Source organism: Passer montanus, unplaced genomic scaffold (genome assembly GCF_014805655.1).
Source record: "Passer montanus isolate IOZ18808 unplaced genomic scaffold, ASM1480565v1 scaffold57, whole genome shotgun sequence".
NCBI lineage: Eukaryota > Metazoa > Chordata > Aves > Passeriformes > Passeridae > Passer > Passer montanus.
The window spans coordinates 4153972-4169941 of record NW_024370705.1 but is presented as its reverse complement, the minus strand read 5'-3'; the positions used below and the strand labels follow the sequence as shown (position 1 = coordinate 4169941).

Genomic DNA, 15970 nt, shown 5'->3' with positions numbered 1-15970 from the left:
GCCCCCAGGGGCCCCAGCCCCGGTGGGAACCTGGCACCTTCAAAGCTCTGCCGAGCCTCAGCTCATTAATCCCCCAGTAATGACCTCGTTATTCCTAACGAGCCAGAGCGGATCAAGGGAGCTGCCTAAGAGGATTTTGCACCGCGGGTTTTGGGGACGGGGCACGCAGGTGCCAGAGGAAAGGAAGACAAAAGGCATGGGGATGGTCTCCCACTCCTGAGGGGTGAGCAGTGGGGCTCCCCCATTCCACAGCCAGCACCCCAGAAGCCCTGGCCTCACTGGGCACACACCCAGCAGAGAAGCAGATCCCCCTGTTAATGGGGAGGGGGAAAGACCCCTGAGTGAGCCCAACCCTAACAAAGCCACCAGAGAACCTCAGCAGAGGGCAAAGCACAGCCACCAGCACAGAGCACTTTATTATTTACCACAGCCCAACCAGCTCACTGCCCTCCTGCCCGCGCTGAGGGCGAGCCCCAGCCTCCCGGGATGCCCCTTTTCCAGGGAGAGTCCCCCCAAACCAGGCTTCAGCACCCAGGGAAGAGCCTGGAGAGCCCCACAGCAGGGAGGGGACACGCTGGGCTTGTGCAGCACAGCCAGGACCCTGAGAGGCAGAAAGAACAGGGGGGGGACCCTGTTACACAGAGCAGAGAGCTGTCACAGAGCTGAGCCCCCCACGCCCCACAGAGGGATCCCCCACAGGACAGACGCCCACGGACGGACAGACGGACGGGACCAGCGCCTGCTCAGTCCCAGTGGACCTTGACTGGGGGGAAGGTCCAGAGGTCGGGGTGGCCCATGTGGAGCAGGGAGCTGCAGGGGGACGCGCTCCAGCGGAAGGGCGGCACGTCGTCCCAGGCGGGGCCGCTGACTGCCACCAGCGCGAAGGCGGGCACCATGCCCGAGGAGGTGACCTGCGCGTGGGGACAAACAGGGCAGCGAGTCAGCACGGGCTGCAGAGCCCCCGAAGAGCCCCCGCAGGGCTGCCTGGCGGGCACACCTTCATGTCGATGCCGCCGTGGCAGCGCTGGCGCAGGGCGGGGAAGGGGTAGGAGCCGTTGGAGGGGTTGAGGTCGGAGCGGGCGGAGATGGCGTTCTCGGCGTTCTGGGGCGGGTCACAGCCCCTGCACCGCGACAGCGGGTCCTGCAGGTAGTTGTTGGACCTGCAGAGGGGAGGGGACAGAGCCACGGTGAAGATGTGGGAATAGATCACGGAAAGTTCCGCGGGGGAAGAGCCGGGTTTGGGGGTGGCCAGCACACACCGCATCAGGCGGATCATGGAGTCCAGGTCGCGCACCAGCGTCTGGTTCCGGCGGAAGATCTGGGCACGAGGGTTCTTGTCATAGGTGAACCAGTCCCCGTATTTCCTCACCAGCTCCAGGTTCCCACTGGTGTTGAAGATCTCCTCGAAGTACCTGGGGTGGGGGAACCCAGCAAGCTGGCACCAAGGGGGGGCAAGGTGGGCACTGCTGCCCCTCTGTCCAGGCGGGCCACGGGGAGGGATGGCACTCACGGCACGTTGTAGCTGGCCCAGTAGCCCTGCTGGTACAGCAGCTTTGTCTGATCAGCCACCACCACCAGGCCCCTGCGCTGGGAGGAAGAGCACTGGTCAGAGCAGAGGGGGAAAAGTCACTGGGGGTAGTGGGGGACATGCTGGGCTGGGGGGGAACACACACTGGGGGTCCCCACAGTGGGGTTCCCACCCCAGCCAGAGGTGCTGGGCACTCATCACCTCAGCACCAGCACCCCCAGAGCCTTCAGCCACAGACAGGCCCCACTGCCCTGTGACCCCCCATGGGGCTGGGCAGGCACCACCCTCAGGACCTTCCCAAACCCACAGGGATGGGATAGGAGACAGCAGGGGCTCAGGGAGGAATGGAGCCACTCACGGGATCTGCTCCAGCACTGTCAGCACGCCCGGCGCCGGGCTCGCTCTGCCCGGTGTGAAGGCGTTGTAGTCCACCACCATCCACTGGTTGTTGTACCTGGCATGGAGAGCAAGGAATGCATCCCTCTGGCAGCCTGGGCACCCTCATCCGCTCCCACTGATGCCTTAGGTTTGAGCTTTTATATTTTTCAGATTCTGTGCTGCTTTAGTGTGTACTTCTGAGCTTCATATTAAGGGATAGTGAGCTCTCTTCCCAAAGTAGGGAGACAAAACAATTCCTTCTCTATCTTGGGACCAAGGACAAATGATCCAAATCACAGGGCCAAGAGCATAAACAATGTGGGCTGAGGAGAGTAAAAAAAGAAGGATGGGACTGCATAACCTAAAGCTATAACTGGACAATTAACTCCAAGATGCAAATGGACCAGAACTGATCCAGGTGAGAGACCCCATGACCAGTCGTGCATTTTGTGACCATTTTGGTTCACCCTGGGTGTAGCCCTGGCTGGGCTCTTGTGCTGCCCAAGGTGCATCCATTGAGGCCTTTTAATAAATCCCCACTTTATCCTTTAACCCTGTCTAGCCCCTGTTCTAGATCAGCCTTCCCAAGGCACCACCATCCTCCAGGACCAATTCCCAGCCCACCCCACTCACGTGCCGCTGTTGAAGCGTCGGAAGAGCGCGGCCCACTCGGCCCCGCTGCGGGCCAGCCTGTTGGCCACGATGTTCCTCAGCCACTCCAGGACGCTGCCCCGCGGCTCCACGTACTTCCACAGGGCCGGGTTGTTGTTGCCAATGGTGGTTTCCAGCGTGACCTGCAGGGCAGGGAGCGATGGGGAGGGCAGCAGGGCCGGGGGGGGGTGCCTGAGGAGCAGAGCCACTCACCAACCCGCTGCTGAGGATGTAGAAGTCATCCATGGAGAAGATGGTGCCGGGGTAGGAGGAGAACACCTGGACGCTGCCAGGGATCTGGGACTTGCCTGGAGGGGGGACGCAGAGCATCAGGAGGGGGCTGTGAGGAGCAGCCCCCCCAGCCCAGCGCACGCACCGCCGGCCGAGGCGCGGAAGGGCAGCGTGTACTTCTTGATGACGCGCAGCATGGCCTGGTAGGAGCTCCAGGTGTCGTGGGCCACCAGCAGGTCCCGCTGGCCCGGCAGCAGCTTCAGCAGGGCCGAGCAGGAGCCCGAGCCCAGCACGCGCTGCGGGGAGGAGCGGTTCAGGGCTGACTCCAGGTCCTCCAGGTCACCCCCCAACTGCAGCAGCCTGGGGGGAAGCAAGGCATAAGATGTCAGCTGAGGGATGCCCCAGGCCTGCAGCTGGGCTCTCTGTCTGTCTGTCCATCTCCACCACACCCCAGGGCAGGCATTTATGCTGGCAGCACCCTGGTAGCATGAGCAGGGAGGAAAGGGGGAGCACAGCAGTGGGGAAACTGAGGCAGGGGCTGTGGGGGGAACCCACCACCCAGCACATGGGGTGGGGAAGAGGAGAACCTGCCTTGGCTCCGACCTGCCACAGCAGCAGAAGACAAATGCCCAGAAAAGGTGAACAAAGTAGACTGGGAGTAGAACTGGCTGTTCCTGGACATGCAGGAATGCAGGAGTGCAGGAATTGTCCTCACAGCACTTCAAACCCTGGGACAACCCTCCCCCACTCTCTCCCACCTCTGAGAAGGAGCTTACAGGAAGCCAAAGGGTGCCAGGGAGATCCTGCCCCTGGGGAAGTCCAGGCGCCCGTTGTAGCTGTCCTCCAGCCCCTTCAGCTGCAGCAGGGCCAGGCGCACCTGGGGACAGGGGACAGAGCTGGCACCTGGCTCCTGCGGGGAGTCAGGCTGACAGGGTTTGAGGGATGGGCTCCCTCATTCCCCCAGGGGACAGAGCAGATCAGTTGGGTCTCAGAGCTGCTGCAGAGGCACGGGGGGAAGTGTCACTGCCAGCAAGGTCATGACTCAGCACCCATGGCCGAGAGTGATAAAGCCACCTCCTGTGGCACCCCAACTGCAGCACGACAAAGTCAGAGTCACCTCTGCTCTCCCCAGGAAGGAGGATGACCACATCCCTGTCATCCCACCTGGAGCTCGGCCAGGACAGCTCACTGCCCTGTACTCTCCTCTGGGTTAAAGGCCCAGGAGGACCCAGGGGGTTCCCCGGGTGGGGGTTCCCCATCCTCACCTGGTGCCAGTACTCAGTGTCCTGTCCTTTCTCCATCTGCTCCTCCATCCAGGCCAGGTTGGCCTCCAGGTAGCCGCGCAGCTTCTGGCAGTACTCGCTCTCGTACTTGAAGGGGCCGCAGTAGCCCACCATGGTGTTCATCCAGTGCATGTACATCAGCTGGGGGACAGGGCCAGCTGTCACCGCTGGGCACAGCCCGGGAGCCAGCAGGGCACGCAGTCCTGGAGGGGTTCCCCTTACCTGCTCGGTGACGGCAGCCTCGGCGAGCCCGGCAGCGTAGGCCTGCAGGCTGTCATTGTACGAGGCGTTGGTGGCCACCTCCAGGAAGGCCCAGCTGTGGGGACACGGGCACGGTGGGTCACGGGCACGGCTGGGACCGGGTCACGGCTGGGACCGGGCACCCCACCGAGCATGGCTGCCCCGCGGCCACCCCATCCCCGCTGGGCTGCGAGCCCCGGCCCTCCTGTCCCGTCCTGTCCGGCCCGGGTCGTACCCGACGTGCGGGATGCGGTCATCGAGGCTGGCCCAGGCGACGGCGGCGGGGTGGCGGCCGGGGAGGACGCGCAGCCGCTCGGAGCCGGGCTCCAGCAGCACGGAGACATTGCGGGGCACCGGAGACGAGGCTGCGCCGGCCGGGACGGCGGAGAGGAGCGGGGACAGCAGCGGGGACAGCAGCGGGGACAGCAGCGCAGCCACCAGCAGCGCCCGCGGGGCCGCCATGGCGGGCACACCGAGGGGCGGGGCTTCGTGGTGACCACGCCCAGCGGCGCCCCGTTATATTGCTGGGGCGGGAATGGGTTGGGGGCGGAGCGTCACTGTGGCCACGCCTCCATCAGAACTGCCGCGCATCGGCACGGCCGGGTTTGGGGGCGGGGCGTTGTATGGGCCACGCCCCCAGAACGACGCCCTGTATAAACACTCCACAAGGGGCCGCGGCTTGGGGCGGGGCTTCTGGCGTGGCCACGCCCCCGCAGCTCCGAGGCGTGGGGACCCCCGAGACCCCCTCAGAACTCCCCCGTCCCCCCAAGGCACCCCACGGCCGCGCTGCCGTCCCGCCTCTCCCAGCCCCACGTTCCTCCTCCCCGCCTTCGGGGCACACGCGTGGACCCCTGGTGTGAGCTGTCACAGCCCGGCCCCGGCGTGTCCCCGAGCTGGGGCAGGGCGAGCATTCGGGGTGCTGCTGCTTCCCTCGGGCCCCAGAGGCGCGGCGGCCCCGGCCTTGCGCAACTCCCTGCGCCTCTCTCTGGGGGGAAGGGCAGAACGCAGCCTGGGGGAGGAAACGGAACCAGGGTGGGAAATGGACCATTGAATCCATGGGTTCTTTGAATCCATGGGTTCTTTGGATCCCATGAGGGTCCTGGGGCTCCGGCCGTGAGGGCCAGCCTGCACCCCACAAACAGCGCACGGGGCACGGCTGAGGCTGGGTGTGCTGGAGCTGGGCTGTGCGGAGAGCAGCCCCGGCCCCTCTGCGGGTGTGGGGCCGCCGGCCGGGGCTCTGTGCCCCGCTGCCCAGGCTGTCCCACACGGGACACCCTCCCGGCCGCGCCGCGCCGGGCCCGCCCGTTCCAGGGGCTCACCCGTGTGGGGCGCAGCCCTCAGGGCGGCTGTCCCGGCCCCAGAGCACGGCACGGCGCAGCGGGCCGCCTGTGCCCCCTCAGGGCGGCTGTCCCGGCCCCAGGGGCGCGGCACGGCGCAGCGGGCCGCCTGTGCCCCCTCAGGGCGGCTGTCCCGGCCCCAGGGGCACGGCACGGCGCAGCGGGCCGCGCGTGTCCCCTCAGGGCGGCCAGCCGCGTGGGAAAGCGCCGCTGCCGCTTTAAGGGCGGAGGGTGGCGGCTCCTTTAAGGCGGGGGGGCCGGCAGGGCTCGGCTGCCCGCGCTCGGCAGCGGGGCCGCGCCGACACGGAGGGGCCGTGCCGCGGCTGGGGCTCCGGTACCGCCATCCCTCCAGCCTTCCTTCCTGCCATCCCCGCCCGGCATCCCCACCCCCGGGGTCCCGTCCCCTCCCGTCCCCTCCCTGCCCTGCGGGTGCCCCCGGTGCTCTCCGTGGGCTGTGGGTGCCGTTTCCCCTCCCTCCGCTCGGGGTGGCCCCGGGCTGAGCCCCCCCGGCGGGGCCGCGGCGCAGCCTGCCCGCGGGAGGGCTCTGCTTTTTATCCTGTTTATTATTTTTAGCCTTCGTTACAATTCCCAATTTTATTATCGGTTTTTAACGCCGCCCGGGGAGCGCGGGATGGCGCTCCGGGGGCAGCCCCCGCTCCGTGTCCCCGGGGAGCGCTGCCCGTGGTAGGTGTCCCCCGGGGCTGTCCCCGCCACGGACAGGGCAGCATGGGGCAGGGGGCCCCGGGGCCGGCCGGGGCGCTGCTGGACGTGGGGCACACGCTGCCTCCCGCCGGGGATGCGCTGAGCCACGCACCGGGCCTGGATGTGAGTCTGGGGGCTGCTGCGCTGGGATGTGCGGGGGACGCGGGGAGGGGTTTTGGGTGCTGCCGGGGTGGTGGGGTCCCCTCCCGTCCCTGCTTCCATGTCCCCGCCATCGCAGCAGGGATCTCACCCGGATTTCCTCCGCTGCTGGTTTTCTCATCCGAAAACCTCGCTGCCTGCCAGGCCGGCTCCTTCCCATGGCCCGGGGTGGGTGTGGGCTGTGTGGGGACAAGGATGGGCTGGGGACAAGGGTTTCCACCTCTGCCGGCCTTGGCACAGCCCTCGACCCACGCACGTGTAGCACAGGTGGGGAAACTGAGGCAGGGCTGACAGTGACCTGCCAGAGCAGCCCCATGGCAGCGCCTGGGGGGCAGTGAGTGGCAGTGTCCCCTCAGGGTGGCCGTGGCAGCCTCGGGGTAGGCAGTGTCCCCTCAGGGTGGCCGTGGCAGCCTCGGGGTAGGCAGTGTCCCCTCAGGGTGGCCGTGGTAGCATCGGGGAGGGCGGTGGGTGCTCGGGGGGCCCCGGCCATGCCCCCTCCCCTCTCTCCGCAGTGCTGGGAAGTTCGGGAGCACAACAGCTCAGAGTGGTGCCACTTCATCCGGAGCAACCCCGACTGCCGGCTGGACGGGGGCTTCCTCAACTACCTCGATGGCGTCTTCTGTGTCTTCCCGCCCCGGCTGCTGCCCCTGGCTGTCACTCTCTATGTAAGGACGGGAAAGGGCGGTGCTGGGGATGCTCTGCTGGGGGGCCGTGTGGTGGGGACCCCAGTGACCCCTCTCTGTGCCACCCCTGACCCCACAGGCTCTCTGGCTCCTGTACCTGTTCATCATCCTTGGTGTGACAGCAGAGAAATTGTGAGTGGCCCTGCAGAGGAGGGGACTGTCCCTAGAGTGACCAGGAGCCCCAAGAAGCCCCTTCACTTCTCTGTCCCCTTTTCTGCCCTTCCAGCTTCTGCCCCAATTTGTCAGCCATCTCCACCAACCTGAAGCTGTCCCACAACGTGGCAGTATCCTTGCCAAATCACAGGGGCCTCAGGCAGGAGGGATGTGGGCAGAGGGCAGGGGAGGTGACCATGACAGGGTCACTTTGTGTCCCCTTGGCACTGTGCCAGGGGAAACCCATTGGGAGGTGACAGTGGGACGAGTGGTCATGTGCTGCCACTGGACAGGAGTACACAGCACCCGTGTCCCCAGGGGGAGGAGGACACCAGGTCTTTTCCTTGACGTCCCCTCTCCATGGTGTCACCTTCCTGGCCTTTGGAAACGGGGCCCCTGATGTCTTCAGTGCTGTGGTGGCTTTCTCTGACCCCCGGACAGCGGGGCTGGCCATCGGGGCCGTCTTTGGTAAGGGCACCCCAGTGCCGTGTCCTCACGGGGTGATATTTGGGGCTGTGGATGAGACAGTGCCCCTGTGCTGGCAGGTGCCGGGGTGTTTGTGACCACGGTGGTGGCCGGGGGCATCGCCCTGGTCAAGCCCTTCACGGCCGCCTCCAGGCCCTTCCTCAGGGATGTCATCTTCTACATGGTGGCCGTCTTCCTCACCTTCGTGGTCCTCTACTTGGGCAGGATCAGGCTGGGAGAGGCTCTGGGTGAGCGCTGTGGGAGCTGGGCATGCTGGGGGCAGCCCGGGGGTGCCGTGACCCCCCCATCACTCCCCCATCCCAGGTTACCTGGGGCTCTACGTGTTCTACGTGCTCACCGTGGTGCTCTGCACCTGGATCCACCGGTGGCGGCGTGGGGACGGGCCGGCCCCTCCCGGAGCCTGGGAGCCAGGTAAGGGCTGCCCAGCTGGGATGGGACCCCGGTGTGCCGGGGTGCCCTTCCAGTGCCCCTGCCCGCTCCTCTCCCCTCCCCTCCCGGAGCCTGGGAGCCAGGTAAGGGCTGCCCAGCTGGGATGGGACCCCCGCTGTGCTGGGGTGCCCTTCCAGTGCCCCTGCCTGCTCCTCTCCCCCACAGAGATGCCGACAGATGTGGAAGAGCCGGAGCCCTCGGGCACAAACAGTGGGGACTATGGTACGTTGTTCCCTGTGGGCTCAGGGCTGGCTCTGCTCCGTCCTCGGGGGTCCCAGAGCCCCCCAGGCTGCTGCAGGTGTGACTGAGCCCATGGAGTGACAGCCCATGGGGCAGGGGAGCTCCCTGGGGACACACAGGGAGCCCCCAGCCCGCTCAGTCCCCGTGGCCCCTCTCAGGGGAGGAGTACCGGCCCCTGCTGCCCTCCCGGGACTCCTCCCTGCGCATCCTCGGCTCGGCCCTCAGCCCCCTGGACTACCGCAAGTGGAGGAGGAAGCCCTGGTACTGGCGGCTCTTCAAGGCCTTCAAGGTGAGTAGGGGGCAGGAGGAGTCCCCCAAGGGGCAGCCCCATCCCTGCTGGCCCTTGGGGCTCTGTCCCCCCGGGGCTTTGCAGTGGGGAGGGTGGGACAGGGGCAGGTCATGGGGCACCTCGCGGGGTGTCCCACATGGGTGTCCCCGTGCCAGGTGCCCGTGGAGCTGCTGCTGCTGCTCACCGTTCCCGTTGTGGACCCTGACAAGGATGACCTGAACTGGAAGAGACCTCTCAACTGCCTGCACATCCTCACCAGCCCCCTGCTCTGCGTGCTCACGCTGAAGTCAGGCGCCTGTAAGAGCCTGGGGCAGTCCCAGCTGGCAGAAGGGGACAGGACTGAGAGGGGAGCCCTGGGGACTGCAAGCACCCATCAGAGCTGGCTCCCCATTGTGGGGAGGAGGGATGGGCAGGGAGGAGCCAAGCTGTGTTTGCAGCTGGATGCACCCTCACAAGGCTGGGGGGCTTGGCCCCCAGCATCCAGGTCCTGGGGGGAAAATGGAGCAGGCCTAGCCTGCCTGGGGAAACTGAAGCAGAGAGGGGAGCAGCTCTGTGAGGAGGCAGGGTAGAGGTGGCTTTAGCTGGCAAGGCTTTACCCCCACCTCAAACCTGGTGAGATCCTGTCCCAGCCTCTCCCTCCTCTCCCCGTGTGCAGATGGGCTGTACCAGATCCAGGGCATCTTTCCAGTCTGGGCACTGGTCACACTGGTTGCCTCTGCCCTGGCCCTCATCATCTTCATCACCACAAGCAATGAGGAGCCACCCAAGTATCACTGTGTAAGGTGTCCCCCAGTCCTGAACACCCACCAGGGACCAGCACTGCCTGCTCCAGACTGGGCTGGGGGTCCTGGGGCAGAGCAGGAGCTCTCTCCCAGTTCCCAGTGTCCCAGGAGGGATGTCAGGAGGTGTGCAGGGTCCTGTGGGCTGCACACAGGGACCAGCTTGCTCCTCTTGCTGCCAGGTGTTTGCCTTCCTTGGCTTTTTGGCCAGTGCCATGTGGATCAACGCTGCGGCCACGGAGCTGGTGAACATCCTGCGCACCCTGGGCATCATCTTCCAGCTCAGCAACACCGTGCTGGGCCTCACACTGCTGGCCTGGGGCAACAGCATCGGGGGTGAGCGCTCTGCTGCTCCCAGTGCTCCCCTGGCACACCCTGGGGTGCCCCTGCCATGCCCACGGTCTCCTTTTGTCCCTCCACAGACACCTTCTCCGACCTCACCATGGCCCGGCAGGGCTATCCCCGCATGGCATTCTCCGCCTGCTTCGGGGGCATCATCTTCAGTATCCTGTGCATGCCAGGGCCAGGTTGCTGGCACGGGGGGCAGGAGCTGCCTGAGTTCCCCTGGCTGCAGCTCAGGGAGAGCCCCTTGTGCTGTGGGATCCCTGGAGAGGGGCTGGGATCCATCCCAGAGTCCCTCCAACGCTGGCAAAGCCCGCAGTGTTCCCACAGTGCAGGGGGACAGTGAGGGATTTGGGAGGGGCAGGGAGGGGCACAGCCAGCAGCATCTGTCCCCACAGCTGCCCCAGCTGGGCTGGAGTTTGGCAGACTGGGAGATTGGCTGGGCTGGAGCGTGGCAGATTTGGGATTTGCCAAAGGGAAGGATGGGAGGGGACTGTGCCTCGCTCGGGTGGGTTTTGGGTGAAGCCTCTCCTCGAGTGCTCAGGGTAGCATTCAGCACAGAGAGAGAATGCCTCAGCCATGCAGGAAGGAGGAGGATGGGGGGCAGAGGGATGGGCTCAGTGCTGTTGCCCCCTGGAGCTCTCCTGTGCTGTGTGTCCATCCTGAACGTGCTGCAGACATCCTGGTCGGCGTGGGGCTGGGCTGCCTGCTGCAGATGACCAGCAGCCAGCCGCTGGTGAAGGTAAGGCCGTGGTGACACAGTGACACAAGCCAGGCTGGCAGCAGGACACGTTGTCACCCCGCATCACCCTCCTGTCCCCACAGCTGGAGCCTGACAGCCCCCTGGTGTGGGTGCTGGCCGGGGCGCTGGGGCTGAGCCTGGTGTTCTCCCTGCTGACGGTGCCGGCGCAGTGCTTCCAGCTGGGACAGGCCTATGGCGTCTGCCTCATCGCCTACTACCTGCTGTTCCTGTGCGTGGCCCTGCTCACCGAGTTCAGGGTCATCCATTTCTCCACCCCCTGAAGGGCCCCAGGAGCTGCAGCCCTGGAGCTGGCTCTGCCTCCCCACCGCAGCCGGCTCTGCCCGTGCCCTGCCCTGTCCCTGCCAGGGGACAAGGACAGCTCGACCTCACCGTGCTGCTGGAGGTGCCAGCCCAGCCCCCGGGCCCCGCTGTCCTTTGGGGAAGGAGCTGTCAGTGCCCACATCCTCTCCTCACTCCCTTTAATCTGTGTGATTTAGGGAACTCTGGGCAGGAGCAGCATCAAACCTCAGCTGGGTCGGGGGGCAGGAGCAGGGGATGAGGAAGCTCCAGCCGAGGGGCACAGCAGGGGCAGTTCTGCCTCCTCAGCTCACCTTCCCCATCTCAGCTCCATGCCATGCTCTGGGACAGAGCTGGGGCAGTTGTGCTGCAGAGGCTGGCACTGCCACAGCCCAGACACACGTCTGTCCTTGGGAAGGACTGTCCTCTTGGCACTGTGGGCTGGAACAGCAGGCAGGGCACAGCCAGACAGGGTTCAGGGGACACAGTGCTCCAGGGACACACTGGGTTCAGTGCAAGCAAAGCCTGAGGGAAAAACAAACACCAAACCAAGGGAGGCTGGTTTTTCCCCTGCTTTTTTTAGTGATGTTTTTCAACCTGAGTTTCAGATCCTACTTTTCTCCTCCTCCTGGGCTGGGCAGAGCTGTAGGAAAGGACCTGGAGGTTTCCACACACAGTGTTGACCTCTGGCAGGACTAGATTTAAGCACTGTAAAAAACTGCAATAAAAAAAAAAAAACTAAAACACAAACACAAACCCAACCTTGACTTTTGCCTGCTGCAAGGGCCATTCCTCCTGCTCTGTGCTGGTCTGACTCAGCCCTTAGTCAGCACCCAGCCTTTGGGGCAGAGGGAACAGCCAGGCCTGAGGATCCTGGGACACCCAGAGTGGTTTTTCCCGAGGGAGTGGGGAAGTGCTTTCCAGTAGCTGATGTCCCAAGAGCAGTCACGTGCTGTGACACTGGGAACAGGGTCAGCACAGCCCAGTCCCTGGGGACAGGGACTCCTGCAGGGCCCACAGTGCCAGGAGAATGGAGGGTGGGCTGGTGGCTCTGCTCCCAGCTGGAGGATCCACGGACACGGGCTGGAACAGGGACACCCTCATCCCTGCCCCATGGGAGAGGGGGTGTTGAGCAAACACCACAACTGTCAGACCTGGTTCCTCCTCCTCCTTTCCTCCTGGGCCTGGAGCATTTCTCCTTTTTCTAACAGATATCAGCAGCTTTCACAGAAAATAACCCTCCCTGTGCCCACAGCCACTGGCTGTGCTCCGATCTTGCTCGGGCAGCTGCCGAACGATCCGGGACACAACGCCCACTTCCTGCCACAGGCAGGGTTCAGCAATCCAAACCCTGGCACACGTCCCAGGACAGAGGTGCAGGGTCAAACCCCCCTTCTGGCCTCAGCACTGCCCCGGGGCAGCCTTAAAAAACCTGACTTTGGAAGAGTTCTCTTGATGTTTAGGCAATAGGGAAGGCAGGCTTTGTAATGTCCTGGAACAGGAATCTGGAGCATGCACACAAAGTATTCCCAACACAAGCACCTGCCACCAGAGAGGGCAGGCAGGCTCCTCTTCAAACACTGGAAATGCTCCAGCTTGGCCAAAGCCACCTCTGGAACAACAGGGGAAGGAGGAAAGGAAGCCTTTACGAAGCCGAGGATGCTCTTTATTAGTGCGCCTGAAAAAAATCTAGAGAACATCTGACAGACACGTCCATAAAATCGGGTTTTTTATAAACAAAACGCCAGCATACAAAATCCTGCAGTGCTTCCTCCCGTGCTCCCTACAAAATGATTGTCTCCATTGTCAGTCTGTGTGTGGGGGGAGGGAGAGGAGGATAAATAGAAGGGGATGCCCCGTACTCAAACTTTGTTTCCTTCCAAAGTCATATGGAAGAAGCAAACTGCTGCTGCCCTCCGTGGTTATACAAAAATAATGAACACAGCGGGTATGTGGGGGAGGATCAACACCTTGGAGGCAGCACCCTGACCCCCAGCCCTCCAGGGAGCCCTTTATTGCATGATCAGCCCTCAGTGCCTTCCTCAACACAGCTTAAAGCCACAGCTCCTTTCACACCCAGAAAACACCCCCCAAAGAAAAAAAAAAAGTCACTGATAGCCCTGCCAGGAGAAATCAGCTGTAGGGGAATGTGGAGATTAACCACAGCCACATTTTTTTCCCCACTAACCTTCATAATGCTCATTCCTCCTGCCCACAACTTAAAGCACAATAAACACCATCTCCTGCAGCCCCAGGACTAATCTGGATAAACCTCCCGGGCTGCGACTCCACGCAGAGCAACTGCAGGAGCAACAACTGCACTGCTCCTTAATTTGTGGTTGAATTTATGGTTTGGAAAACAGCCCTTTAAGGTCCTTCATGGGTCAGCTCAGAAGTAGTTTCATATCTGCAAGTATCCAGAAAGAAAACAAAGAGTTGCCGTGAGGCACCCAGGGAGTTTGGCAAGGGTTGGGAGCAGCCACTGGTGCGTGTGTGCTGCTCTCCCAGCCCTTCCAAGTGCTCCCACCGTGCCATGGAGGGAGAGATTTCCAGAAGCAGCTCTGCCTTGCCTCCCTCTGAAAGTCTCACCCACCCAGGAAATGCTCCTGAGCTGCCCAGGTGGGATCAGCCCTCTCCTGCTGTCCTCGTGCCACCAGGTGAGGCCACCAAGGAAAGAGAGGCATGTGGGACAAAGGGGATGGGGACACAGATCTGCCACTGCCTGGTGCTCCTGGAGAAGGGGGAAACCTCCTCAGGAAGCTCCACTCTTAGTCTGAACCTGAGGAAAGATCAAACAGCACGAGGTGAGGGAACCTCCCAGCTGCCAGGGATTTCCAGCCCTCAGAACTTCCTGTGCTGCCAGGGAAAAGAGGGGCTTGGAGAGACAGGTCCAAAGGATGGCACAACTGCCACAATGCCACAAACCTGGCAGAGCTGGGAAGGGATCCCATTCCCCCTTCCTCCTTATCCCTCAGCTCTCAGGTGCAGAAAAGCAGACAGGTGAGAAGAATCCTTGTCTTCCACGTTCCTCCTGCATCCACAAGCCAGGGGAACAGTGGAGCTCTTCAGTGGATCTTCAACACCTGACTGAGCTGAGCTGGCCTTTTCCAGCCTGAGAAACATTCCTGCAAGGGAGGAGCCCCACTCTGTGCTGGGACTTGCTCAGCTGGAATGAGGACTGAGCAGCAGGACTGCGTGATGCCCAGGAGCTCTGCCTAACCCAGAGCCAGGCAGAAAAATGCCAGACTTGGAGCTGCAAAACCTCCCACTCTTCTCCCGGTCATTTATCCCAGCTAAGGACCCGCCAGAGAAGTTTCATAGAGCAGGTGGCCAAGGGGCAGAGCCCCACAGCCATGTCACCCTCAGAATCCCCTCCCTGAACAGAGACAGCAGCTCTGGGCTCTGCAGAGGTGACCCCAAGCCCAGGCAGTGCCAGGCAGGACTGACCAGCAGTGATGCAGAGACAGAGTCTCCGAAGCCCTGCCCCACCTATGGCCATAGCATGATGGGGTGCTGGCCCTCTGTTCTGCCTCAGAACTGCTTGGGCACAGCAAAATTAAACTGGAGCTACTTCAGGAGTGCATCAAGGTGTGCCAAAAGGAGGGGGAGGGCAGGCTGCCCTTCCAAAGTGCTGAGATTTCACACCACCTCCCCTTTCCTTGCATAAGGAAGGTGGAGCAGAAACAAAACGTCACTCCCTGATCTTTTGTCCCTAGGTTAATGGTACCCTTGGAGCAACAGGGATCTTCCAGAAGGGCCCAAGTTTTACTGTCAAGCAGGTGACTTCAGCGAATTCCCTGCTGTTAATGGGTTACCCATCCCTTTCCCCAAGGTCTGTTAGTGCTAAGACAAGCAGCAGCAGCTGGAGCCTGGGAAGGGGCTCAGAGGGACAAGGGCTCTGCCATGCCCAGATGTGCTGAGCGTGGCCATCACACTCCATCTGTGAGCAGCAGCCTTCCCCCGAGCCCCCCGGGCCTCTGGCTTCTCAGCAACCACTGCTGGGGCAAGATTTGATCCCTACACTGGTACACTGACAGATCTATATACACCCCCCCAAAATCCAGGCTGGGGAGGAATACTCTAGGTTATTGCATAGAAGGTGGCTGTGTTAGCTAGGCCTAAATGACAGTCTGGGAGCGCTGCCGCAGGCTCAGGGGCTTCAGGGAGCTGCTGGAAGCAGATGCAGGCTCTGCCACTGGAGTCTGGGATTCCTCTTTCCTGGAGTGCTCCTCATACCATTCCTGCAGCAGGGGAGTAAAGAGGCAGGGGTCAGGCTGTGCCCCACACACCCCAAAAGGGCAGAGCCTGCTGTCACTGCCAGGTGAGGGCACCTTTTATCAGGCACAGAGGGCTCTTCCCAAAACCCTGGGTACAGCCTAACCTCCTGGAACAACCCAGCCAACTGCAGCATGCCTGTGGGGAATGCACTGAGACCTTGCCACAGCACAAGGACACTTCCCACCCTCAGGATGTCCCTCCTGAACACCCAGGCTTCAGGATGCCTGTTCCCATGATGTCTGGGACTGCAGAGCAGCTCCTGGTGCTGGGCAGCACCCAGGGTGTGCCAGGATGTCACATCCCTCAGTCAGACCAAGCAGAACAGGCAGGAAGTTTCTCTGCAGGTGACCCAGCCCCATGGTAAATAATGTGCATTTTCCTTAAGGGGACTCAAGCCTCATCCCCAGTCTGTCTGCTCTGGGGACAAAGGACACATTCAAATGGTTACAAGATTAATTTTTTCAGCACTAATCATTATATTAGCCCATGACTTTCAGCTGCCTTTGGCAGTGACCAAACCCATGGCAGAAAGCTCCTGACCACGGGTGGCACTGGCAGGAAGGTGCTGAAACCCCAGGGAATCTGCTGATTGACTCCTCTCCCATCCTGCTCAGCCTGCAAACCAGGCAGGCCTGCCTGGGACAAGCCAGCCTTGGTTTGTGTGTCAGACAGACACACCTAAGCTCAAACACAACCACATTCCAGAGGTTTGAGAGCTCTGTGCTCAGCAGCCAAGCCCCAGC

At 62.7% G+C, this 15970-nt stretch overlaps 3 protein-coding genes across 7 annotated transcripts in view; 1 reads left to right on the top strand and 2 right to left on the bottom strand.

Annotated features, from left to right (window-relative positions):
- Positions 1-381: 381 nt before the first annotated feature.
- On the bottom strand, positions 382-4788 carry PLBD2 (phospholipase B domain containing 2). Of its 2 annotated transcripts, XM_039726039.1 has the most exons (12): positions 4547-4788; positions 4294-4387; positions 4054-4212; positions 3565-3665; positions 2934-3148; positions 2771-2865; positions 2540-2700; positions 1887-1982; positions 1511-1582; positions 1260-1412; positions 998-1160; positions 382-911 (listed from the first exon to the last, which is right to left on the bottom strand). In XM_039726039.1, exons 1-12 carry the CDS (start codon positions 4771-4773, stop codon positions 744-746), a joined length of 1704 nt encoding a protein of 567 aa, XP_039581973.1. In that variant the 5' UTR covers positions 4774-4788; the 3' UTR covers positions 382-743. The 2 variants fall into 2 exon arrangements, with proteins under 2 accessions (XP_039581973.1, XP_039581972.1); XM_039726038.1 differs by having other exon boundaries at positions 1511-1587; positions 2540-2865.
- Positions 4789-5868: 1080 nt separating this feature from the next.
- SLC8B1 (solute carrier family 8 member B1) lies at positions 5869-13056 on the top strand. Of its 2 annotated transcripts, none has more exons than XM_039726041.1 (15): positions 5869-6473; positions 7022-7174; positions 7272-7324; positions 7419-7476; positions 7708-7813; positions 7891-8058; positions 8135-8242; positions 8447-8482; positions 8659-8789; positions 8945-9086; positions 9445-9566; positions 9751-9904; positions 9991-10071; positions 10588-10652; positions 10736-13056. In XM_039726041.1, exons 1-15 carry the CDS (start codon positions 6375-6377, stop codon positions 10931-10933), a joined length of 1674 nt encoding a protein of 557 aa, XP_039581975.1. In that variant the 5' UTR covers positions 5869-6374; the 3' UTR covers positions 10934-13056. The 2 variants fall into 2 exon arrangements, with proteins under 2 accessions (XP_039581975.1, XP_039581974.1); XM_039726040.1 differs by having other exon boundaries at positions 5874-6473; positions 8426-8482.
- TPCN1 (two pore segment channel 1) overlaps positions 12594-15970 on the bottom strand; it is a 41755-nt gene continuing 38378 nt past the window's right edge. For all 3 annotated transcript variants that reach the window (XM_039726035.1, XM_039726034.1, XM_039726036.1), the window contains exon 26: positions 12594-15190. In XM_039726035.1, coding sequence (XP_039581969.1) covers positions 15068-15190 — 123 coding nt within the window. In that variant the 3' untranslated portion in view covers positions 12594-15067. The remainder of the gene's footprint in view (positions 15191-15970) is intronic.